The 27,580-nt window shown below is 34.8% G+C and overlaps 1 protein-coding gene across 5 annotated transcripts in view; it reads left to right on the top strand.

Moving 5' to 3' along the window:
- The first annotated feature begins 362 nt into the window (after positions 1 to 362).
- Sply (Sphingosine-1-phosphate lyase) overlaps positions 363 to 27,580 on the top strand; it is a 52,688-nt gene continuing 25,470 nt past the window's right edge. Inside the window, exons 1-2 of one of the 5 annotated variants that reach the window (XM_076475900.1) lie at positions 363 to 526; positions 21,240 to 21,314. In XM_076475900.1, the coding sequence (XP_076332015.1) occupies positions 21,267 to 21,314 (48 nt within the window). In that variant the 5' untranslated portion in view covers positions 363 to 526; positions 21,240 to 21,266. The other 4 variants (XM_076475898.1, XM_076475902.1, XM_076475901.1 and 1 more) reach the window with 4 other exon arrangements.

Below are 27,580 nucleotides of genomic sequence, written 5' to 3'. Positions count from 1 at the left end.
GGCTTACGGTGATGTTGCTATGAAGCGTACGGCATGTTTCAAGTGGCATGAACGTTTTAAGGATGGTCGACAGTCTATTGAAGATGCTGAGCGTCCTGAACGTCCTTCCACGTCAACTGACGACCCACACGTCGACAAAATCAACACCCTGGTGCGGGAAAATCGACGTTTGACTGTCAGGGAGCTTGCTGAAGAGTGTGGGATATCAGTTGGATCTTTATGTGCAAAAACGGCTCGTTTGGGTTGAGAAAATATTTTACATAGAAGAGCGAACAATGTTTCGACCTTCTTCGGTCATCGTCAGGTCATCGTGTGAACCTGAATAAACAAAACATTACATGACGAATAATAAAAAATACCTCACAACGGGCTTAAAACAACTATTTCTTGGCCGCTTTTGAGTAACATTTTTTAATATCTTATGGTTTGTATCATATGTCTAAGAGGAGGTAAATTGTCACGTGCTGGGGATAGTCATATGGGCTTTCGTTCTTTTAATTGAATTGCTGTGGGAGTTGGAAAAGGCGTAAGTATGTAGTGAATATATTGTGTTGACTATTGGTATGTATAAAAATGTTCTTTAGAGTGCGACTTGTAATTTATATTGTCAGGTATTATATTTTTATGTTTAGTAACTTCATTGCAATTTCGAAAGCGTAGATAAAACTACAGTTAACTACTACTGTGTGTTGGGTATAATTCAAGTACACATATATTTTATAATTATTATATAGTATGTATAAAATAAAGAAAAGCGTAGTATGTTGCACGTACTAAGAGGTCTACGCTACGATTAACCCTACAACAATGTACACCTAAGAGTGCGGTATAAAACTGTGTAGGAAATAGGTGTAGCGGTTGTAGAAAGATAGAGAACTGTTGTAGGTTAAACCACTAAAAAAGTTAACTACAGAGATATATACATTTTAACATGTATGCTGTTGTATGACGAAAAGGTGAAAACCGCGAATCTGAAAATATTGTTAATTTACATCAATAAACACATTTCTACCATTTAGACGAGAAAGAATTTCCAAGAGCTATACATTTACACTGGCAAGCTAAGTTAAAAATTCTATAATTGTTAGAATTAATGAGTATTTACTGAACACAAGCTCTATAAAACGTTGTTAAAGAATAATAAGTGACTGCATAACCCGAATAGTTTACCTATTTCTGGAGTATTAGTACACATAAGCTACTTCAAGTACAGCATTATTATATGTAAACAACCTATACTGTAGTATTAGAACACAAAAACTACCTCAACTGGAGTATTAGTGCACCTAAATTATTTCAACTAGAGCATTAGTACACTTAAACTATCAAAACTGTAGTAGTAGTAAACTACCTGAACTGGAGCATTAGTACACACAAACTACCTCAATTGTAGTATTAGTACACATAAATTACCTCAACTGGAGTATTAATACACCTAAACTACCGCAACTAGATCATTGGTACACATGAGCTACCTGAACTGCAGTGTTAGTACACATAACCTACCACAACTGGAGTATTACTACACATAGACAACCTCAACTTGAGTATTGGTATACCTAAGCTACCTCAAATGGAGCATTAGTACATATGAACTACCTGAATTGTAGAATTAGTGCACTAAAACTACCTGTACTAGAGTGTTAATACACATAAACTACCTCAACTGGAGTATTGGTACATATAAACAACCTCAACTGGAGCATTAGTACATATGAACTACCTCAACAGATGCATTGGTACACACGAACTACCGGAATTGTAGTATTACTACACATAAACTAACTCAGATGCAGTATTAGTACACATAAATTACCTCAAGTTGAGTATTGGTACACTCGCAATTGACCGTCACATTATAACACCCCTACGGCTGAAAGGGCGAGCATGTTTAGTGCAACGGGGATTCAAACTCGCGACCCTCAGATTACGAGTCGAACGCTTTAACCCACCTGGCTATGCCAGGCCTGAGTTTTTGTTCCAAAATAAGAGACGTGTAGCTCTGGGTGCATATCTTGCTGATATAGGTAAACTGTCAGCGGAACACACATTTTCGAACATTCGAGATAAATATTTCCAAAAGGCAAGCCAAATGTTATAACGTTTAGCTAATATATTCCGCAATTATACATCCATTACTGTGAGAAGAAATATGAACATTAATTAGGCCTTCTCTAACTGATGTCATTATTTGACAGACACTTTAAAATGTTAAATCATGAAGAAACGCTTCTTTTCAACTCATAAACATAAATAAATAAGTAACAGAATTATAATCACAATTTCTATTTAAATACAACAATTTAGGTTAAGTTGTTCACAATCATTTTAATACTGTCAAATTACTAGTTACGTGCGTGATATCCTGGAACACTGATGTCCAACATCGTAAGTTTGTTTACATAATTGTTTACGTTAAGTAGTACAATAGTTATGAATTGGTGATTGTTATATTATTGCGTCATGTTACTAGATCCTTCTGAGTTTTTGTCATTGTTTTAATTAGTATTATTAAATCATAATATATAGTAGCGTGGTAAACGATCTAGACCTCTATAGGTGTACAAATACACCTCAAACATTTAGTTCCACAGTTAGATCCACATTGCGTGCTTGTAAGTTTTTCCATAAAGAGTTTTGTGACGATTTTTAAAGTAAAATTATCATAGATTGTATTATAATAACAAAGTATGAATAATACCCAATCTGTCAGTTCTGTTCTCAATAGTTGAACTAGCCTGTATAGGCTTTGACAAGAAAGAGAGAACTATTTAAAACTCTGCATACAACTATGGTAATCAACAATTATAGTGGTGATTTTAAATGAACATTGTCACATATTATATTGTAATAACAGCAGAGAAAGAATAAGTTATGTTCTACAGTAACTGAGCCACCCTGTAAGTACTCTTGACGTATAAGAGACAATTACTTAAAGCTCTGAATACAACTGTGATAATAAACAGAGAAATGAACATCTATGTTTGACTCGTTTTAATATATTTTTAAATAACGAGTGGATCGTGTGCTGCAGCTTTTTGATAAAATTTGATACATAACCCATGACAAGCAGACACTTGTGATCTTCCAACACCTGGTGAACGTCGATGTTACAGAACATGTGCATGAGTATGTTTTAAATTAATTATAGAAGGATAACATTCATAACTGTTCAATTGTTGTTTATAAAGACATCTCTATGAAAGAAGATAATTGTGCAATATTATTTCATTGACGTCATACCTCCTACATCCAATGTTGATTTTACCTTTCGCCCACTACCACGTCTCTTCAATTTGGTTAGGATATAAAAGCTATACTAATTATCTATTCCTTGAATAATTCTAAACTGAGATGTTAAGTTGGTGAAGCGTAAGTTTAATAAGTTATGTTTATGTCACAACACGTGAAAACTACTAATTACTAGTTATATTTATCACTTAGCCTGCTCATTATTAAGAAGAATCGGTGAATCAGCAAGCTAGTCCTTTTGACCCAATTGTAGGTTAAGCAACAACGTCAACAGGAACATGACTACATCAACAATTATACGAACACCCGAGTAAAAGAAAATCTGGAATAATAAAAGAGCATGTCTGTGGCTGCCACAACTCCAAGAGGAAAGAATCTATAAACCTGAAAATGTTCACATATATTAAATGGACCCTAAGACTTTACACCTGGGTATTATAGCTTATTCATGTGCATGCGCGAGCGCATCTTTTTTGTGAGGAAACCTAGCGAAGAGCTACATAGAAAATAATATACGACCGTCATATCATAAAGATAAATAAATTAGAAACCTGAAATTTTGCACTCGTACTACATGAATCCTGAGGGTATTCACTTGGGTATTATTATTTATCTTATCTACGTGCATACGTGCACACGCAACTTTTAATTGAGGCAAGCTAGAAAAAAAAAACATATAAAAAAGTGGTTCCTTATATTACAAACAGAAATCACAGACAAATACGTACGAGCGTGCGTACGCGCTCGCCTATGTGCGTGTCTGTGCATGTTTGGCCACCATAGCTCCAAGAGGAAAGAGCTTTGAAACCTGAAATTATACACCCAAACTAAGCAGACTCTGAGGCTCTACACCTGCGTGTTATTGCTTGTTATATCCACGCATGTGCATGCACATCTCTTTTAATAACACAAGCGAGAAAGTAGTTCAGTATATAAAAACGTTTAATATATAGAAAAAACCAGTGCAGTTTGATAGCAATACGTCCGACAATGACTTTTTATATCATGTTGCTCAGCAATAATATTGTTGTTAAGAGGCTATGTGGTGGATGTATAAAGTAAAACATATAAATTACAAAACAGAAACAAAATAAATTGTTTTCTGACGTATTAGCTCCGTTCATTATTATTTGTTTTTTATTACTTAAGTTTAAAATCGGAGGCAAGTCAGAGAGAATGTTACCTTCATAAAGAAACCACATCCCGTAAAGTAGTAACAAATGTATATAGAGTATAGGTTTATGCTTTAATGGATTCAGAACACACATACTGACATACCTGTTTGAAATAAATATGGACACTATAAACAATATATGGAATATTAGACATCAAAATTATTTATAAGCCACTCGAAATAAACCACATAATAGAATTAAACAAGAATAAATACAAATAAAAATTCAGGCTGTTCTGATGTTTGGACGATGTCCTGTTGATCTGAATCAGGTTTGGTTACCTGTCAGACTGATACGTTAACACCGTTATAAATTGTTCGTTTTCTTATCGTTGACTGAATCAGGTTTAGTTACCAGTCAGAATGGTACATTGTTACCGGAACACATCGTTTGTTTTGTTATCCTTGACTGAATAAGATTTAGTTACCAGTCAGAATAGCACATTAATACCGGTACAAATAGTTTGTTTTGTTATCCTTAACTGAATCAGGTTTAGTTACCAGTCAGAATGGCACATTAATACCGGTACACATAGTTTGTTTTGTTATTCTTGACTGAATCAGGTCTGGTTACCAGTCAGAATGGTACAAATAACGGTAAATATAGTTTGTTTTGTTATACTTGACTGAATCAGGTTTAGTTACCAGTCAGAATGGTACAAATAACGGTACACATAGTTTGTTTTGTTATCCTTGACTGAATGAGGTTTAGTTACCAATCAGAATGGTACAGATAACGGTACACATAGTTTGTTTTGTTATCCTTGAGTGAATCAGGTTTAGTTACCAGTCAGAATGGTACATTAAAAAACGGCAACAAAACCAACATTGTGTATTGGTATTAACAAACATATCTCACTGTAACAATATCAGATGTTGTTATATTGTAGGGCTGTGCTATGTCTTGATACGGAACGTTAGTCTCAGAATTTGCTGGAACCATGAGCCACTGAAAGAGACATTCTGTTTATGAATTTATTCTTTACAAAATACATCATTTCGTTAATTTCTGTCGTGGGTACGTCTAGTGTATCCAAAATGGGGATATAACCTTAAATTCTAACGTCATAAGTCCCTCTCTGCCATCGAGAGTCTTTTCGTTTAGTCTTCACTTTATTTTTACCATCACAGAATAAATCTGGATATAGTCCATCTGGAATCACAGAACCAAGAATGTATACAGCAGGCTTTATTTTTGTTAGATATTTCTGTTAGTTGTTTGTTATTATAATAAGTTATGTAGGCCCGTTTTAGGTCAAGAAGATTCTATGGTTAACATTATCTCTTCGGAGTAGTGAGCTGTTTACATGAGTAAGATTAACTATACTATATATATATAATGCAGGGTGGCCCGTAAGTCCCTACCCATCCACATACCTTATGTATCCAGTGTATCAGTGTGCTGTCCCTCATTCTCGCTGCACAATATTATGCGACGCCATGTTCTATGAGACATTTTCCTAAACATAGCAGGGATTATTGTTCCAAATGCCGCGGTAACAGCTGCCTTCAACTCATCATTAGTATTATAGCGTTGTTTAGACACGATGTCCTTTGTGTATCCCCAAAGAGAGTTATCAGCAGCATTCTTGCGCTCATGTACCCACGTACTTGTCACAATACGCTCTTCAAGTGTAAATGGGCTTACATTGGCCATATTTCTCTGGAAAAAAAAAGAAACAAATTTATAAGACATGCGTAATTGAATATAACATAATAACATATGGATGGGTAGGGACTTACGGGCCACCCTGTACATTGTATGTAGTTTTATTGCATGCTATTTTTATTGTATGTAGTATTTTATTGTATGTTGTTTTTATTGTATGTAGTATTTTATTGTATGTTGTTTTTATTGTATGTAGGTTTTATTGTACGAAGTTTTTATTGTATGTAGCTTTTATTGTATGTAGTTTTATTGCATATAGTTTTTATATGTTGTTTTATTGTGTAGTATTTTATTGTATGTTGTTTTATTGTATGTAGGTTTTATTGTACAGAAGTTTTTATTGTATGTAGCTTTTATTGTATGTAGTTTTATTGCATATAGTTTTATTGTATGTAATTTTTATTGTATATAGGTTTTAATTGTTTTATTGTATGTAGCTTTTATGTATATCGATTTTATTCTATGTAGTTGTTATTGTATGTAGCTTTTATTGTATGTAGTTTTATTGCATATAGTTTTATTGTATGTTGTTTTTATTGTATGTAGTATTTTATTGTATGTTGTTTTTATTGTATGTAGGTTTTATTGTACGAAGTTTTTATTGTATGTAGCTTTTATTGTATGTAGTTTTATTGCATATAGTTTTATTGTATGACATTTTTATTGTATATAGGTTTTAGACATTTTTATTGTATGTAGATTTTTATTGTATATCGATTTTATTCTATGTAGTTGTTATTGTATGTAGCTTTTATTGTATATCGATTTTATTCTATGTAGTTGTTATTGTATGTAGCTTTTATTGTATATCGATTTTATTCTATGTAGTTGTTATTGTATGTAGGTTTCATTGTATATAGTTTTTATTGTGTGTTGTTCTATTATATGTAGGTTTTATTGTGTTGTTTTTATTGCATAATGTTTTTATTGTATGAAGTTTTTATTGAATGTAGTTTTTATTGTATACAGTTTTTATTAAAATATTCTGATGTTCATTAAAAACACCATCATCAAATTTAGCTCAGGTTAAAACATGATTTTTTAAAAATATTCTCGTTTCTTTGGGTCTGGTTTGGCGGTTAGGGCGCTCGAACGGCATTTCGTGGGTTATACAATAAGCTCATCCCTTCTGTCTTGGAGACATCATAATGGGACGATGAATCACACTTTTCGTTGGTGAAAGACTAGTCCAAGTGTTATTGTCTTCCCTCTATTCTGTTGCTTCTAGACGGCTAGTCCAGATAGCCCTCCGCTATCTTTACACGAATCCAGATCCAGCCACAGTAAATATTTCCTTTATTAAGTCCGTTAGGTTTAAACCATTTCTTTTTTCTTATATTCTTCTCAACTTTGTATAAATTGTCCACACTACTCCCTTTATAAACTCTATTTTTTATTTATAACCTATACTAAATCCAATGTCACTATAGTTGAAATTTGAGCAATAAATAATATCAACTCTAAAGACATGAAATTATGTTTATCAGAACTACGCCTTAATAATTATCACGCCATAAATTATAAAAATATCATAAACTTATATTTTACAGTTACACTCACTGTGAAGAATCTACGTGGCGGAATATTAGTTCTGTACATATAATTAACGGAATGAGGCAAAACAGCTTTCGCACACGTCTTGCTGATGGGTGACACGTCGCACAACTGAAACACACGTCAGCCACTTTGTTTCACGCTTGAACAACCAAAATATTAAACAACAGTCCTTGTAGCCAAACGTAAACTTATGAAAAAAATGAAATGAAGGACATAAAAAACAAATACAGTAAGAGGGCTCAATAGACAACATAATTAAAAGTGGCCATCTACTGTATATTTACAATACTTCATTATTGTATGTTGCAATACGGTGTCAAAGAACGAAACTTCTCCATTTTATATTAAAAGTGAATCAGAATACATGTAATGTGCCTAGTTTGTTGTAATATGTATTTAATCAAATTGGTCAGCTATTCAAAGCAGCAGAGAAAGGTAAAATTAGTTAACCCTAAATTATACTTGTCACAACTTACAATGTCATTTTGTATTGATTCACTACCCTTGACAACCTTTTGAAGTGCGTTGACCAGTTGCAACAGTGTAGTAACTAGCACGGCTACGTCACACAGTTTCATAAAACATATACATAAATATATATATATAATTCATTTTTTTAATTTGTTAGTTATGTTTTAAATATCCATCTTTCAACTCATCTTGTACAATAACAGTCGTGAAAACACCAATGAAATGTTTGTGTAGCGTTGTTTCAGAATTTTTCACGTGGGCTGTCTCGACGAGCCGTATCTAAATTTGAATTGATAGGCAGTCGGACATCTGAATCGAATTTATATTTCTTGATGATGAGAAACCCACCCGAAATAAAAATGTATCTTTGAACTTTTATTCTTAACCTGAATATGACCTAGGAAAGTCGAAACGTTGTTCTCTCCTTACCAATAAAAGTGGCCTGGCATGGCCAGGTGTGTTAAGGCGTTCGACTCGTAATCTGAGGGTCGCGGGTTCGAATCCCCGTCGCACCAAACATGCTCGCCCTTTCAGCCATGGGGCGTGATAATGTTACGTACAATCCCACTATTCGTTGGCAAAAGAGTAGCCCAAGAGTTGGCGGTGGGTGGTGATGACTAGCTTCTTTCTCTCTAGGCTAAATTAGGGACGGCTAGCGCAGATAGCCCTCGAGTAGCTTTGCGCGAAATTAAAACAAACGAACCAATGAAAGTGTTAATACCCATTCGAGCCGCTCTGAGATACGGATATATATCTGTTTGTCGGGTACTACCGAACTCCTCTTTTTGATGGTTTGGTTTGTTGGTTTGTCTGTTTCGACTAGCCGTCCCCAGTTTATCAGTGATAAGACTAGAGGGAAGGTAGGTAGTCATCATCACCCACCGCCAATTCTTGAACTACTATTTTACCAACGAATAGTAGGATCGACTGTAATATTAAGATACCCCCATGGCTGAAACTGCGACCCTCAGATCACAAGTCGAGCGCCCCAACCATCTGGTCCTGCTCGGCCCAATGGATTAGAAGGAAGGCAGTCAACGCCCTCACCTTTAACCTAACCGTATTATTTGACCGTTAATTTTATATTATATTTCGCCCCAAGGTGCTAAGTCACCCAAACTTCTATTAAAATTGCGAAATAACTTGTTTATCCAAGTTTATCAGCAATAAACACATAAAATGAAGTTGTTAATTAGCCAACTGTCATGTTTCATCTTTCACGTGACTTTCATGTTTTAACTGTCTTGTTTCATCTTTCACATGGCTTTTATGCTTTCACTGTCATGTTTCATCTTTCACATGGCTTTTATGTTTTTACTGTCATGTTTCATTTTTCACATGGCTTTTATGTTTTCACTGTCATGTTTCATCTTTCACATGGCTTTTATGTTTTAAGTATCATGTTTCATCTTTCACATGGCTTTTATGTTTTAACTGTCTTGTTTCGTTTTTGTTGATTAAATAAATAAGTTCTATGCAACCAGCCAGATATATATACAATTTAATTGTTTCTTTGTTGTTTGGCAACAATTTATTCTATATAGATGACTCCGGTTAAGGCACTGATACGTTATACTGAAGGTTTGTAGGAGCTCCATCATTGAGAAGTTGGAAAATAAGACAATATGTTAGAGATCTGATAAAAGACAGGACAGGATGGTAGTAAAAGTACGATAGTGCAGATGAAACAGACATCTTTTATTATTTCTTAGCAATAACTTATAAAACTATTACGTTATGTTTGTTTGTTATGTACAAGCTACACAAAGAGCTGCCCGTCGCTAGTACAGCGGTAAGTCTACGTATTTACAACGCTAAAATCAGGCATTCAGTTCCCCTTGGTGGGCTCAGCAGATAGCCCGATGTGGCTTTGCTATAAGAAAACATGCACACATACAAAAAACTATTTGTGCTGTTCTCATCTCGGGTATCAAAACCCAGTTTCTGGCTTTATAAGTCCGCAGACTTGCTGCTGTGCCACTGTGAGAACATAACATTGGTGAATATCTTAGAAAGTTAGAATGGGTAAGAAACGTAATGTTCTCGGCAGATATTTACGAGCAGAAATATTAATGTAATGAAGTAAACTATATAAGTTGTTCATGGTGATTTCAAAATATCATGTCAATGATGTTAAATTTTTATTATTAAATGTTTGTGTTGCTTCTTATTTTATCATAAACTTAGGTCTGAAAGATAAGATAAAATAAATAACCTTCACTATTGGCTGTTGTTTGGTTGTTTATTTATTTTATCATTTGATTGTTGACTTTACTGTTACCCTTCGCTTTCATTTTTTTTATATACTGTCGTATGATTCTGATTAGCCGAGTGTGGGTTTGTTCGTGCCAGTGATGTGATATCATAGAAAAATAATCGACTCACAAATATCTATTTAACAAAGTTTCGTTGGTCTGAAATCATGTTTGTTTGTTTGAAGTTAAGCACAAACCTACACAATGGGTTATCTGTTCTCTGCCCAACATAAATATCGAAACTCAATTTTTAGCGCGGTGCCACTGGAGAGCCTGAAATCAAATGAAACATATTTCCAAAATCTCTTTAAACAGCCTTATGTCAATGGATAACGATATATTTCACATGTTGTCACAAGGCTACACAAAGGGATATTTGAGCATAGCCATTCCCAATTTTGAACTGATAAACCACAGTAAAGGCAGCTCGCTAGTCAACAGTGAGATGTGACCATTACCCTTATAACGTAGTCACGGACACATACTGTGAAACACCATTTGTGTGTAAAGCGACTTGGTATAATAATAAACAAAATAAAACCAACCAGCAAAGAGAGTGGACATCTTACTATAATGAAGCAATAGCGTAGTCGTCTATCTGGTTGACCCAAAGAATAAATACAATAGTATCATCTGTTGGGCTAAAATACAACAAGATCTCAATGCCAGAAATGGTGATTGAAACTAATAAAATTAGTCGCCATCTAGTGAGTATCAATAGAAACAAATATCCATAAAATAAATTCTCACTTCAGATAATTAGAAAACTAACTAGTATATGCAACGACCACTTATTTATAAGAAAACAATTTGAAATAAAACTAGTCTCATCACAACAAGAACATGTACATGTGTAAAAACGGCTGGTATGGTAGTTTTCTCTACCAGCCGTTTTTACATACACTGCTGACAACAATCTTAAGGCCAATAAATATAAAGAAAAAACGTGCATTTTGCATTGTTAGACTCAACCACTTATTTGAGTAAAGCTTCGAAAGATGAAAATAAGAAAAGAGAAAATAAAATTAAAAACCTTTTTAACATTTAATAGAGTAAGTGTGAACACTATGAAATTAGCCTAAATACCAGCTGGTCAAAAGTTTAAGACCATACTGAAACGAAGCGTTAATCGGTCAACATGTAACGAAATTTAGTCATTTGTGTTCAAGCATTAGCATTGTCAACATCTCCCACTGACATCTCCTGTGTTACACTGTGTAAAAACATGGCAAAGGCTAAAGGTTGACAGAGTTTGAACATGGCAAAATTGTGTAGCTGCAAAAGCAAGATCTCTCTAAACGTGCCATCGTTGGTGATATTAGGCGTAGTAAAACTACTGTTGCAAATTTCTTAAAAGACCCTAAGGGATACGGAACGAGAATTTCAAGTGGTCGGCTCACGAAAATTTCGCTGGCGTTGAGCAGGAGGATTGGATGGGTTGTCCGGCAAAACACCAGCCGATCGTCGAACCAGATTAAGGCCCTAACGGACGCAGATTGCAGATCAAGAACAATAAGACGGCATCTACGAGAGAAAGGCTTTGAAAACCGTAAACGTCTTCATAGGTCATGCCTCCTTCCACACCAAGAAACAGCTCGGTTAAACTTTGTTGAGAAGCAACAAGCATGGGACGTAGAAAAGTAGAAAGTTTTGTTCTCTGATGAGAAAAAATTTAACCTAGATGGTCCAGGTGGCTTCCAACGTTACTGGCACGATAAAGATATCCCACCAGAGACATTTTCTACACGACACAGTAGAGGAGGTTCCATCATGATCTTGGGTGCTTTCTCTTTCTATGGAACAATAGAGCTTCAGGCTTCAGCAGCTGGCTACATTGGCATGTTGGAGAGAGCATCGTTATTGACTGAAGGCCCTCGCTTGTGTGGAAATGACTGGATCATTTAGCAGGACAACGCTGCAGTCCACAATGCCTGCAGAACAAAGGACTTTTTGGTGGCGAATAACGTGATTTTTTTACCATCTAGCGTGTTCGCCCAAACTGAATCCCATTGAAAATGTTTGGGGGTGGATGCCAAGGGAAGTTTATAGAAATGGACGTCAATTCCAAACAGTGCATAATCTTCGTGAAACCATCTTCACCACATGGAATAACATTCCAGCCAGCCTTCTGCAAACGCTTATATCGACCATGCCAAAGCGAACGTTTGAGTTATTCGCAATGATGGCCGTGCAACTCACTACTGAAACTTCTTGTTGGGCATTTCCTACCCTGTTTAGGACTTTTTTTTGGTGTGGTCTTAAACTTTTGACCAGCTAGTATTTAGGCTAATTTTATAGTGTTCACATTTTCCCTATTAAATGCTAAAAACGTTTTTTATTTTTATTTGCTCTTTTCTTATTTTCATCTTTTGAAGCTCTACTCAAATAAGTGGTTGGGTCTAGCAACGCAAAATGCATATTTTTTCTTTATGCTCATTGGCCTTAAGATTTTGGTCAGCAGTGGAAATATTTTTTCTACAAGTGGGTTTTCTCGTCATCATGGATTACAACAAGAACATGACTTTCACTAGGGCTGTACACTAGGGTTTTATTATATCGTTACTGAGTATCTTAAAAACATAGCACATTTAATATATAAAAAAACATTGCATTTCGAGCTCTGTACAGTCAATCATTTCAATACAGTGACTTTCATGTGACTAAAGAGCATACAATGAAAACACTTTCATCGTGCCGTATTTCTTAAAAGGTCGGCATGGACAGGTGGTTGGGGCTCTTGACTCGTAACCTAAGCGTCCCGGGTTCGAATCCAGGCCACTTTAAATGTGCTCCCATTTCAGCCGTAGGGGTGTTATAAGTGAAGGTCATTCTCACTATTCGTTGATAAAAGAGTTGACGGTTGGTGGTGATGACTAACTGCCTTTCCTCTCGTCTTTCACTGCTAAGTTAAAGAAGGCTAGGGCAGATAGCCCTAGTGTAGCTTTGCGCGAAATTCATAACAAATCAAAACAGCAAATATGTAACCAGATAACATATATTTTATGCTCATTTTATGTTTTTCTTATAAGAAAGCCATAAGAAAATTGGGCTATCGCTGAGTCCACCGATCGTTATGTAGTCTGAAAGAAAAGTTCAACACTAACCGTAGTACCTCATGACGCTGTCCAGACAAACGATGTTTAAGCAGTTTCACTCTATAAGCGTACTTACAAAGTCTAATATGTACTAAGTTGAGCCAACCCTCGCGAATTAGTTTTATCAACACTCCCATAGAAACTCTGTAATGAAACAAGAGTAGACTCTTCCACACGCATAACCTGAAGAACATACCACAACATAGAGGTCACTACAGCATTAACCATCACACCCTACCCTTCAAAGATAAACCTCTGTGACGCCAGGATGTTAAACTGCGAGTGAAGTGATGACAAATATCATGCTAATTTATACGATATATCACAACACCATCAGGGTAAAACTAGACACCAAGAACCTATAATTAAACTTCCACTCTTCGAGAGACGCACTTTCCTGGTCACAGATCCTTACTCATATCATAATTAACCTGACTCTCTCCCATATAGTTGACATATTTGCATAACTAAAACTGTAGAAGTGACGTCACTGAGTGTCAAAGTTGTATCTTTAACGTGTATGATTATGCTTAATAACTGTATTATGGAAAGGTTCCGCACAAATAATGTATAACAAAGCCGACAGAGAACACCACTGGCGAATACCTCGAGTGATACGAATAAAAGTAATATTAAACAGAACAAAACCAACCTATAAAGATAATAGATACAACACTATACGACACCAACTTGTAAAAAAGACAAGTTATAATATTAAACAGAATAAACACAATCTGTAAAAAGATTAAATATACGAGGTCTGTTCAAAAAATACGCGGACTGTTTGAACTGCGCGGCTCCAGTTGGTTCCAGGGGACACCAAGCGGACACAGATCAGCTGATTACGACGCCATTTCCCGATTGCAGATATCTTCATTTGTGTATTAGCTACGCGGTTTTAAGTGAAGTGCGATTTTTTCGTTTGGCGAATTTCAGAATGAATGACCTGAAGGAGCAACGACTTGCTGTGAAATTTTGTGTTAAACTTGGAAAATCTGTGACTGAAACTTTTGCTATGCTTAACACGGCTTACGGTGATGTTGCTATGAAGCGTACGGCATGTTTCAAGTGGCATGAACGTTTTAAGGATGGTCGACAGTCTATTGAAGATGCTGAGCGTCCTGAACGTCCTTCCACGTCAACTGACGACCCACACGTCGGCAAAATCAACACCCTGGTGCGGGCAAATCGACGTCTGACTGTCAGGGAGCTTGCTGAAGAGTGTGGGATATCAGTTGGATCTTTATGTGCAAAAACGGCTCGTTTGGGTTGAGAAAATATTTTACATAGAAGAGCGAACAACGTTTCGACCTTCTTCGGTCATCGTCAGATGACCAAACACCAAATACTCGATCACTGTTTCCCCCCCCCCCTACTCACCTGACCTTGCTCCTTGCGATTTTTTCTTGTTCCCCAAACTCAAAAGACCCTTGAAAGGAAGAAGATTTGAGACGATTCCCGAGATTAAGGCAAATGCGACGTAGGAGCTGGAGGACATTACAAAAGAAGCGTACCAAGACTGTTTCAACAAGTGGAAACACCGTTGGGATAAGTGTGTGCGTTGGGGAGGAGAGTACTTTGAAGGAGTCCCAGACCTGTAACTTCTAAATAAAGTACATTTTGTTTTATGACGTCAGTCCACGTATTTTTTGAACAGCCCTCGTAATATTGAACAGAACAACAGCAACATGTTAAGAGAAGAAACATAATATTAAATATAATAAAACGAATTTGTAAATAAAATATGTATAATATTAAACAAAACAAAACTAGTATTAAATGGAACGGCCCGGCATGGCTAGGTGGGTTAAGGCATTCGACTCCTAACCCGAGTGTCGCGGGTTCGAATCCCGGTCGCACCAAACATGCTCGCCCTTTCCGCCGTGGGTGCGTTATAAAGTGACGGTGAATCCCACTATTCGTTGGTAAAAGAGTAACCCAAGAGTTGGCGGTAGGTGGTGATGACAAGCTGCCTTCCTTCTAGTCCTACATTGTTAAATTAGGGACGGTTAGCGCAGATAGCCTTTGAGTAGCTGTGCGCGAGATTGAAAAAAAAAAACCTGTAAAAAAGGCAAGATATAATATCAAACAGTGTGTGTGCTGTTGTAGCAAAGTCATATTGGGATATTTGGAGCGTCCACCGAGGGGAATCCAACCACTAAATTAAACATTGTAAATTCGACGACTTACTACTGCCTCACCGAGCAACACCACCTTGAAAAGAGAATAAATATTATAACAATCAAAATAAACACAAGCTGTAATAAAACAAAGTATAATATTAAAGAAGGAAAAAAGGTGAAACAACAGTTTTAATATTAAACAGAATATAACCAATCTCTAAAGTGGCCAGAACTAGTATGAAATAGAACCATACCAACTTGTAAAAAGAACAGTTATAACATTAAACAGAAAATAACTAATTTATAAAGAGAATAGGTTTAGTATTAAACATAATAGAACCAACCTGGAACTAAAATAAATATAATGTTGAACAGAATAAACACAACTTGTAAGAAGACAAGGCAGAGTATCAAACAATGTGTGTGTGTTATAGCAACGTCACATCTGGCTATCTACTGTGTCCACAGAAGGTAATCAAACGTCTGTAAAAGCGTTGTAAATCAGAAAAATTACCACTGTCCCACCAAATGTTAAACCGAACAAAACCAAACTATAAAGAGAATAGATACAACCTGTAAAAAGACGAGGTGCAGCGGTAGGTCTACGGATTTACAACGCTAAAATAAGGGGTTCAATTCCACTCAGTGGACACATCAGATAGCTTAATGCGGCTTTGTTATGAAACAAACACACAAAGACAATTATTCAAATATAAATATTCCATATCTATCCACATAGCCTTTTCGGGCAGTTGTACATATGACAAGAAAGCTCATATTTCAAATTAATTCTCTGGATAATTATAAGCAAAAAAATCTCCTAACAGTACCACTTTTAAAGAAAAATTAATTTTGTAAAACCTTCTTACCAAGTCTTTGTATAAAACTAAGAGATTTTCTGTAATGTAGTTATGCAGCAAATGAAGTTTGAGTAACTTACCTATTTACTAATATTTGGAGGAAAATATAAAGTGCTAATGAATACTCTGTACTCACATTCAATGTTTATTGTGTATTTCCTTATAGCAAAGCCACATCGGGCCATCTGTTGAGCCCACCGAGGGGAATCGAACCCCTGATTTTAGCGTTGTAACTAACATTTAAAGGATTGTTACTTCGCAGAGCCTAAAATAGAGCATGTTGAGACTAGGGACTGCTACCTGAAGTAGTAATCAGACGAACAGTCTCTAAGGTGTTAATACCGATAACACTCATTTCCATTAAGATGACTTGGTGTGGTTGAACAATTCCCATCACAAAAGAGTAACTTCAAAAGTCAAGCAGGTGGGGGGAAGGTCCATATTTTAAAAAGAGTCTATATGGACAGACAGTCCAAACCAAAGGTCATCCATCATGAATATCTTTGAAAGTAATTCAAATGAAGGAACTTCCAACTGAAAAATTTGCTCGTGGTAAGTCAACCTGCTGAAGAGCTCATGGTTCCTGTCAAGATAACTTCCAGAGAACCATCAATAATGGAAGCAGCACACTAGATGGAAGCATGTCATTATTATGCCTTCTAAAATCCACTAAATTCATGTAATATGTAGAAACCAATGAATGATATAAATATGAGTAATTATTAAAGGCTAAGTCAGTTCAGTGCCAGTCAACTAGTACTAGCTAAGTAATGAGATAGTGAACATTGACTGACTGACTGAAGCAAGTCAGTGTTAGCAGAGGGACATATCAAGTCTCTTTGCTATTTAGTTAAGAGTTTACTTATCAATCAAAGGTTATATTATGTTAAGTACCTTTAGTTTCGCAATTTCTGTTGAAGCACTATATTTGAAGTTAGGCCTACAAGTGACGTTGGCTGTAGCCAATGTTTATTGAAGAAATAAGTTAATTTGTTATCGTTACATCTACTGGACTTGATATTATTTTCTATTGTGTAATCCAAAAGAACAAGTCCCACGACAGAACACGATATAAGAAAGAATCGTTTGTTCACATATTTCGTCAATTAAAATTTTATTAAAAACTTGAACGGTGATTGAGCATACTTAGAATCCTATTTCATAATTACAAATAAATCACTGAATAAATAAAACATTACATGACGAATAATAAAAAAATACCTCACAACGGGCTTAAAACAAGTATTTATTGGCCGCTTTTAAGTAACATTTTTAATATCTTATGGTTTGTATCATATGTCTAAGAGGAGGTAAATTGTCACGTGCTGGGGATAGTCATATGGGCTTTCGTTCTTTTTATTGAATTGTTGTGGGAGTTGGAAAAGGCGTAAGTATGTAGTGAATATATTGTGTTGACTATTGGTATGTATAAAAATGTTCTTTAGAGTGCGACTTGTAATTTATATTGTCAGGTATTATATTTTTATATTTAGTAACTTCATTGGAGTTTCGAAAGCGTAGATAAAACTACAGTTAACTACTACTGTGTGTTGGGTATAATTCAAGTACACATATATTTTATAATTATTATATAGTATGTATAAAATAAAGAAAAAAATAAAGAAAAGCGTAGTATGAAAGAAAAGCGTAGTATGTTAAGAGGTCTACGCTACGATTAACCCTACAACAATGTACACCTAAGAGTGCGGTATAAAACTGTGTAGGAAATAGGTGTAGCGGTTGTAGAAAGATAGAGAACTGTTGTAGGTTAAACCATTAAAAGTTAACTACAGAGATATATACATTTTAACATGTATGCTGTTGTATGACGAAAAGGTAAAAACCGCGAATCTGGCTAATTGTGTATCCGAATAACTTGCAGCCACCGTTGATAAAAGATAACGTTAAATAATTCAATAAAGAGAAAGACACCCACTAAAACTAAAGAATACGGTAGTTTTACTACTAGTACTAGTAGCAATACTAATTAATATAAGTAATAATCGGTAATAGCATTGAAATGAAATAGAAACTATAATCCGAGCGCTTTCGAAAGGTGGACCATTTTTTCTTCAGGAACAAACGGTAATAGCATTAATACTTTGGAAATTTGGTTAATGTTTACATTTAATTAGAAAAATTGATGTTCAATTGCAGAATTAAATAAAGGTTAAGTTAGGTTTAAATTAGGTAACATATTTTAATGACTGCTAGTAGTGCTAACAGTAAACTTTCTCATTAATGCTATGTTTGAAAAGTGATGGGAAGAAAGTTGGAATTGGCATCAATAGAACCTGTAAGTGTTAAGAATATTTTTTGAATTGTTACCTTCAGGTAGAAAAATGAAGTTAAACCATAATGCATTGTTATGAATATATATAAAAAAAATTGGTACTTTAAAGCTCTGGTCCTTTCCTTCTATTTATAGTTTTTTTAAGGTTATGGCTCCAGTAGTTATAACATTTACATTTGTTGTCTTAGTTTACAAGTTACACTGGATGTGAAAGTTATAGCCTTGATACTATAAATAACCATTTTATAGTATTTGTAGAAATATATTATTTCTTTCAAGGCTGTAAATCATAGTTTACAATTTATCAGGAAATATATGGATATTATTTGAATTTGTTTCTAGTGTTTTGGTACAGTATCCAGGTAATTGTATCCCAGAACTCTTCAAACTGGAAGTTTGTGTGTAACAACTAATTTCTGTATTTTGTTATAGAAAAAATAATGACCTTTATAAAGTTAACAGTGTTGTAACTTAATCCCTGCATAAGTTATCACTTTGTCAGTTCTAACTGGTATATTTTGTTTAATATAAGATAAATTTATTTTATGAAATAATTATACCATGGTATGTACTGATTAGAGCTGGACAAGTAATCAATCACTTATTCTTACAGAAAACTTGCATTTGGAATAGTCAAACATGACAGTAAAAAAAAGAAGAAAAAAACTGATTTTTGTTATTTTTACATAACATTGATTGATGGTTAATTGATTATATATCAAACTGTAATGTTGATATAATTATGCCATTTTTGTAAATATATGTAAAAAAATAATGCTTTTCTGAAATTCAGGTTTAAGGAAATATTTAGTTTGCATCTAAAAATACAATGAAACTGAAAACATTACTTTTTATATCCCAACTTACGTGAACTTTAGAAACCAGTTTTTCTGCCAGTGAAAAATTGTGACATCAATAACAAAGTGTAGAAGTGCTAGTACTCTTTCCAGTATTACCACAATTTCTGATTATTTGATCTAATTTACCAGCTTGTGTGTTCAGTACTATATAATTTCTCTCAACTAACTTAACTAATATTGTATTTTATTGACAGCTTTTAATATCATGTATTTCCCATTGTCCAGATAAGTAACATCTTAAAAAGAAAGGTAACATGGAAATATGAGAATTTGAAATAATTGTTTTTCATTAATAAAAAATTAATATTCAACTGATGAGATTAGCATAAACAAATGGAAATTGTTGAGAATTGTTAAGTTGATGTTTTTAGTTTCCAAAGTGCTAAAAGTTTGAATCATTCAGAAAATAATCCATTTAATTTGTGTATGTAAGATTCAAAATTAGAAGCATATAGAAATAGCATTTAAAATGCGTCTCGCCTTCCACAAGCCAGTTCCCAAGAAGCTTTACCCAATACCAGAACTAATCAGTGTGGTTGGAAGATGTAACCCGAAGGTTGTCTAAAAATGTAACTTTCATGTAAAGTTTAATACTTTAAAGCGTATGAAAGGTCAAAGATAAATTTAAAATTCTATTTTCACATACTTCTGATAATGAAATTGACATGACCAAATTAAGAAGAACTTGAAAGGATGGGGGAAACACCTTCATTTTAAATTATTCTTGTCAGGTATCTTAGGGCTGTCAGTTTTTGGTGTTTAAATCATAAGTTTTAGTTGTAATGCTATATGTTCCTTTAGAAGTGTATGTTTTATCTGAAGTGGCTACACTGTTCTTATCACTTTACACAATGTTTAATGATAGTTGAAACTATAACTGATTTCTTGAATGAGGTCTGTGCATCTAAATAAAGTTAAGATGTGATTTTATAATTCAGCACATATCATACACGTGCTACCATTATTGAATCCTCCGTACTTAAGTGATAACCTTGTAGAATGGTTTGTCTGGTTCAACTTGTGTACGAGTACAAAGGGCCACATTTGTAATAAGTGAAGTAAGGACCTGAATAGGCTGAAGTGACTATTGCCACCTTCCTCTATCCTTGATTATTTTTATATCTTAATTTATCAAGTATATATATTTGAATTTTTACATCTTGTGTTTTAAGTTTATTATAGACATTTAAACTTGTTCAGTTTTCAAACCTTGTGTATAATACCTCATTCATTATTGTTTTTATAAAGAGATTATAATGTTACTGGTGTGAATGAATCTTAAAGTACAAAACTATTTAACAAATGTGTATATGGTTAAGGTTAAAGAATCGCACAACAACATTTAAAACTATCAGATGACACTACATATGTCATGATATGGAAATAACACAAGAAGTGTAATATACAGGTTATTCTAACAAACTAATTGTATTTAGTGTTAATATTTTAAGAGTTATTACATATACAGGATTGAATATTTATTATATGACTACTCAATGTTGTAAACATTAATTGTTAAAAATTGCTGTGATTAAGTGTTTTGTAAAATTCTGTTGATAATCTCTTGGTATGTAACATGTGTAACACAAAGTTATTTTCTGCTTTAAGTTGTTAAACATAATGTTTACAGGTAAAGGAATAGAAGGTATAATTCAAGATGGTTAGAGAAGAGAGTAAGACATGGAATAGTTACTCAAACGTTTGGGTGAGTAAAATTTAATTAGCATGTTAAACAATGATTGAAAGAATGGTATAATTAGTGTTATTTTGATATTAGGTGTATTGTTGGATAACAAAATGTACTGTTTTAAATGTCATGTTTAGACAATATTATAACAGAGTATAAGGCCTCTAGATTCTGTTTAATAGCAGTAACCTTATATGATATCTATTTGAAGAAGTGTATATTAGGCCTAAAATTGTGGTTAAAATACTGAGAAAAACATGCAAATTAGTGGAATAACATTTTGATGATTAAAGTAAACTTGTCATCTGCATAAACAAAACATGACCAACAGATGAATATTTTATCTAATAGGGCAGGATCATAATTGTAAAATTTACACAAAATATCACTTTTGTGAACAGAAGTAAATCTTCCTAAGCTATCCCCTCAGTGTGAATCCCTGTACATGGTGAAGGGACCTCCCAGGGAAGTTTCTGTTCTTTCAGCTTACCTCCTCTGGAATCTAAACATCCACCCATGTGTTTGCTGTGCGTGGCAACCTGTGAAGGGGAGGAGAGGATCCTGGTGGTTAAGGGGTCCAGCCCTAACACACCACCTTGGCCTTGAATTCCTGTAGACGGGCAGCCTTGGGGTGGCCCCCCTTGGGTTAATTGGCTGGTCCACTCTGGCTAGGGTCAACCAAGTACCAGTGTTGGATGTTTTCAACAGGTGTTTTGGACATTATAACTGATGCTGGTGTTTGGGTATAGTGCTCACAAAGCCCTGGCGTTGCTGCAGTGTTCCTGTTTGATATTGTAGTGCGTCCCCTTGTAGGGGTCCATGGCGGGTGGGGTCAGTGGGCACTGAAATTTCCCTCTCTTTATTATGGATACTCAAATTAAAATCTTAATAAAATAGTGAAAAAACAGTCTATAAGTAAACGACCATGTCTTGAAGATTCTGAGCAGCAATCCTCACCATCTGTACCACCTGATGTACCTCATTTTTTTATATTGCATTCACTTTCAGACAAACCTTCGGGGCAAATGTCTCCCTTTTTCATTCAGAAGGGACTAGAGAGACTTGCTGGCTCTCTGGTGACATTGGTTGAAACATCCACATCTCAACATAGTGAACTCCTCTTGCATTCAAAGGCATTTGGGGATATACCTATTGAGGTTACACCTCATGCTACTTTGAATTCATCATGAGGAGTTATTGTTGAGAGGGATTTGAAGAACATCCCAGAGTCGGAGATTCTCGCTGGTTTCTCCACTCAAGGAGTTTCTGCAGTGAGGCGTATATCCACTCGCAAAGATGGAATTATGGTGCCGACCAATGTCCTCATTCCGACATTTACGTCGCCACGTCTGCCTGTCACCATCAAGGCAGGTTATCTTAATTACAGAGTACTACTATACATTCCAAACCCTCTCCAATGTTTCCAGTGTTAACGGTTTGGTCACTCAAAGACGTCATGTCGTGGTTCCTTGATGTGTGCTCGTTGCAGTGGCAAGGACCGTGATGCTTATGAGTGTGAAATGGGCCCTCATTGCATCAGTTGCAATGGCTCTTACCCATCCTACTTTTGTTCTTGCCCTAAATGGTTGGAAGAAAAAAGGTGCAGTGTTTGAAAATGATTCATAACATTACCTATCCTGAGGCTTGAAAATTGCTGTCCACCACCTCATCTTGGACATATGCTGCTGCACTTTGTTCCATAACTACTGTGAGAGTGCAGACAGATCTCTCTGTGCCTCCTAAAGAATCATTCTCTGAACAAATGAAAAGTCTTTTGACTTCCATGGTTAAAAAAGTTGAATCAACTTCAACACCTATCCCTGTCCCTTGTATACATTCTACCAAACCCCAAGATCCACATCCTTTGGTTCCAGGTACAGGCATTTCCTCGGATACATCTTATTCTTTCACTCCAAGATGCAAAACAATCATTTGTTCACGTCCTCAGTCTCTGGAATCCCCTTTCAACAGCAAAGACCTGCCCAATTGACCCAGGGCAGGATACATGGAGGTCGCAGACCTCCCTCGAACAAGAAAAAAAAGACGTGGTCGTAAACAGAAGGGTTCTCCACCCAATTCACCTACATGTAAATAAAAATTGCCACCCTGATACAATGGAACTGTTGAGGTTTATGTTCTAATCTGGATGACATCAAAACACTGATTGCATCCTACCATCCTGTTTGTCTTTCCTTACAGGAAACATTTCTGAAACCTTCCGATACAGTCACCTTTCAGCTGGTTTCTTTATACAGAAATGACAGTCATCGTTTTCCTATAATCTTGAGAGAGACTTTGACATTGAGAAGTATTATGATACAACATGGAGGTATGGCATTTTGCAAGATCTGGCCAAAATCTTAAGGTCAATGAACATAGAGAAAAATATGCCTTTTTTGCATTGTTAGACTCAACCACTTATTTGAGTAGAGCTTCAAAAGATGAAAATAAGAAAAGTGAAAATAAAAATAAAAACCTTTTTTAGCATTTAATAGGGAAAATGTGAACATTTTGAAACTAGCTTAAATACTAGCTGGTCAAAATTGTATTTAAAATGCAGTACATTTATGTACTTTTCTGTTGTATTCCTGAATTAAACACAAGTAAACTCAATTTAAAACCATTAGTACATTTATATAATATTTTTGTTGTGTTCCTCCCTTAAACATAAGTAAACCATCTTTTATTTGCTGAACATCTTTCAAACCATCCTTCCATTCCTATTTATACAGATTGTTCAAAATCAGGTGACTGTGTGGGCTCTGCCATGGTTGGTTGTGGTTCAGTAGTTTTGCACAGAATCCCCTCTACAGTGTCTGTGTTTACTTCTGAACTGTATGCCATTTTTCTTGCCCTGGATCACATAGAAGCTAAGCAGTACTCAAACTGCACTATTTATATTGACTTGCTTCATTCTCTACTGGTCCTGGAATTGCTTCACGTTAGTTCTCATCCTGTTCTTGCAGATATTCAAAACTGACTGGCCCATTTCTCTTTAACATCTACTATCTTATTCTTCTGTATACCAGGCCATATTGATATTTGTGGTAATGAGTTTGCTGACACTGCAGTCAAGTCTGTTTGCTCTGACATTATCACTGCTGTGCCTCTTCTATATTCCATACATGAACCATGGTTCTGTATTTAAGGCTCAGCTCTGTGCCAATTGGCAGTCTATTTGGAGTGAGCTGTATGAAAACAAGCTTCTCCAAATAAAATTCTCTGTTGTACTTTGGCTGTCTTGCTTCCATAAGAATTGGAAAGAGGAAGTTGTTCTAACTAGACTACACATTGATCACAATTTTTAACTCATTGCTTTTTTTTTTTTAATTTGGGACTGATGCACCAATGTGTTGCCTGTGTGACACTCATGTCACAGTGAGCCACATTCTACTGCCTTGCCATCGTTATGACTCTCAATGACGGCACCATTTTAGACACCTTTTGTCCCAAGGTTTACCCATAACGTTGGACAGTGTCATTGGTAGTGGTGACAATGTCCACCTGACAAATATTTTTAGTTTTTTAAAGGCTATTGATCTTTTTAACACTTTAAGTTTTTAATTCATAAATTAGATCTGCTTTTAATATGATTCCTTTTTACAAATTAAAGTACAACTAGTTGTTCAATATGAAATTAGAAAATGGCCATAACATCAAATAACTGAAAACCAAAACTGGAAAGGCTAACTTCAGGTGACTAATGCTGATGTTTGAACTTACTCATTAGTCATCCTGGCAAGTTATAATAATTAGTTATGCCACAGAAAGTCCTTTAAAACTTGTGTTACTGTAGTTTTTCTAACTACTGTAAACTAGATGTAAAAATTAGATTTAATGTTTTGTTTTTAATTGAAAAATTGATTTCTTTTTTATGAAATTCAATGATTTTACTTTAATTTTAATTTGTTACCGGATGTTTGGCATAGATAGCCTAGCTGCCTTGCGACATAAAACACCTTGTTACAGTATTTGTTATCACCTCACTAAATGTTTTCTATTGGCCTTAAGAACTCTATGTATGTACTAAAAACGTGATATACATTGTGGTCAGTCAGGTAGTCAGGGTGAGGTTGTTGGAGGAGGAGGTAGTGGTAAAAGTAGTGGAGATCAGTGTGCTTTATGTGACCCAATTTTAACACTCATTTTTTAATGCCTTTCCACAGTGTTTTACATGATTAAGTAATGGTCTTTGGCCTCAGAGGTGTCTTATGGGCCAGAGATGAAAGGTCACAGGCCAAAGTTGGAAGTAGATATAACTCAACAAACTGCTCTTCATATCAGCCTTATGGTGACTGTCAGAGTAGAAGCTTCAGCTGAGATTATTTCCACTTTTTGTATTATTTCTCTAGTGCTATTATATACACACTGATGTTTGTATGCCCTCCCACCACACTTGTGTATATGTTATTTTATAAAAAAAATTATGTTTACATTTTTGGAGTGAAGATGATGCAATCAAGTACAGCAATAATGGGGAAGAGGAGAGGGGTTGTGAACCTATCATTGAACAAAGTTTGGTTGAGATTGGCTCAGCAACCTAAGAGAAGATTAGACAGACACAGAAAATGTTATATATATACTGATTTCTCTTTATGGTGTAGTTAAGTAGTACTGTTAGACATTTCTGTGTTGTAAACATGTTAACTTTTGACTACTGATTTTATTTTTTAAGTAACTTCGTAAATCATAATTCTTTACTGGTAGTTTCTACCTTAAATTCTTCTCAATGTAGCTGTTAATCTGTGATTAAACATGTTATCTTAAAGGTGTTATGTTGTAATATTTTGTTCGTACATTTCATTGTCTGGAAAGTGAATTGTTGATTCAAAGTACGCCTGTTCATATTCTTAATTAATCTTGGTTTTTCAAAATGTTTGTGTTGTACAGTAGAAGAACACATCATCCATAAAGATTAAGATACTTTTTGTTCTGTTCAACAAATTACCATATTGTGGGTTTGAACTGTTCAAAATAATATTTTGATGATTTCACTTTAAACTGTGTAGCAAGAAGCTAAAGGAAGTAAATATTAGAGAGTGGCATGAATGAATGTTGCTTAGTCATGCCAGATCAGTATTTTTTGCCCAGTCTGACCCAGTTACGTAACCATCGAGTTTATGAACTACTGTTCATCTTGTTCCAGATTATTCATTCAGCTATACTATTTTTTAATGAAATATGGTAAACAAAAATTACATCTAAACAACAGTCTGTCTACCTCTGTAAATCCACAGTATGGTTTGTTTTGACATAGCATATAATCTAGAACATTGTTTTTAATTACACATTCCAATTGACAATGGTGTTAATACCAGTCAGGCATCCTAATGTGTTTTTTAGGGATTGACATAATGCAACCAAAAGGATATTCTTTTATTGATTGTAAACTTAATCAATATTTATGATCTGTGAATCATGACCACACAAATTATAAGACAAAAAAACAACAAAAAAAATCTTGGTGTGAAATTCAAGTATTAAATCTGCTTTAAACAAAAGGTATAATTATTTGATATGTAACTTTATCAGGAAAATAACATTGTTGTTGTCTAAGAAGATTGTCATATCTTATACATTAGTAGTGATGTAGATTTGTCATACCTTGTACATTAGTAGTGATGTAGATTTTCAGACAGTATTAAAATGGAAGTATATAAATAAACAAAACTTGGTATTATATTCAATAAAACCTGAAGCTAATTCCCATTGCAAAATGGGGATGATACTGTTTTAACATTTCTATGGATCCATTTTATCTGTTTGTTTACAGTACCAAAGGTCATGCTAATCTGTACAAAAAGATATTGAAATAGCCACTAACGTATCCAAATTCCAGTGACAATTTACATTCTTGTTTCTGTTCATCATTGTTTGAATTTTGAAGATTTGGCTGTTGCTTGTGTTCAACATAGTTACTTTGATTGTTGTTTGTGTTCAATGTCCTTACCCTGGTTGAATTTTGAAGATTTGGCTGTTGTTTGTGTTCAATATCCTTATCCTGGTTGAATTTTGAAGATTTTGCTGTTGCTTGTGTTCAATGTCCTTATCCTGTTTGAATTTTGAAGATTTGGCTGTTGCTTGTGTTCAACGTCCTTATCCTGTTTGAATTTTGAAGATTTGGCTGTTGTTTGTGTTCAACGTCCTTATCCTGGTTGAATTTTGAAGATTTGGCTGTTGTTTGTGTTCAACGTCCTTATCCTGGTTGAATTTTGAAGATTTCACTTTGATTTATTTTACTGTGCTAATCTGTATACAGTTTAACCCTATTGTCACAAGTATCC

Source organism: Tachypleus tridentatus, chromosome 13 (assembly GCF_004210375.1).
Source record: "Tachypleus tridentatus isolate NWPU-2018 chromosome 13, ASM421037v1, whole genome shotgun sequence".
NCBI lineage: Eukaryota > Metazoa > Arthropoda > Merostomata > Xiphosura > Limulidae > Tachypleus > Tachypleus tridentatus.
Note: the sequence above shows the minus strand (reverse complement) of the source record. Positions and strands in the feature narration are given on the sequence as shown.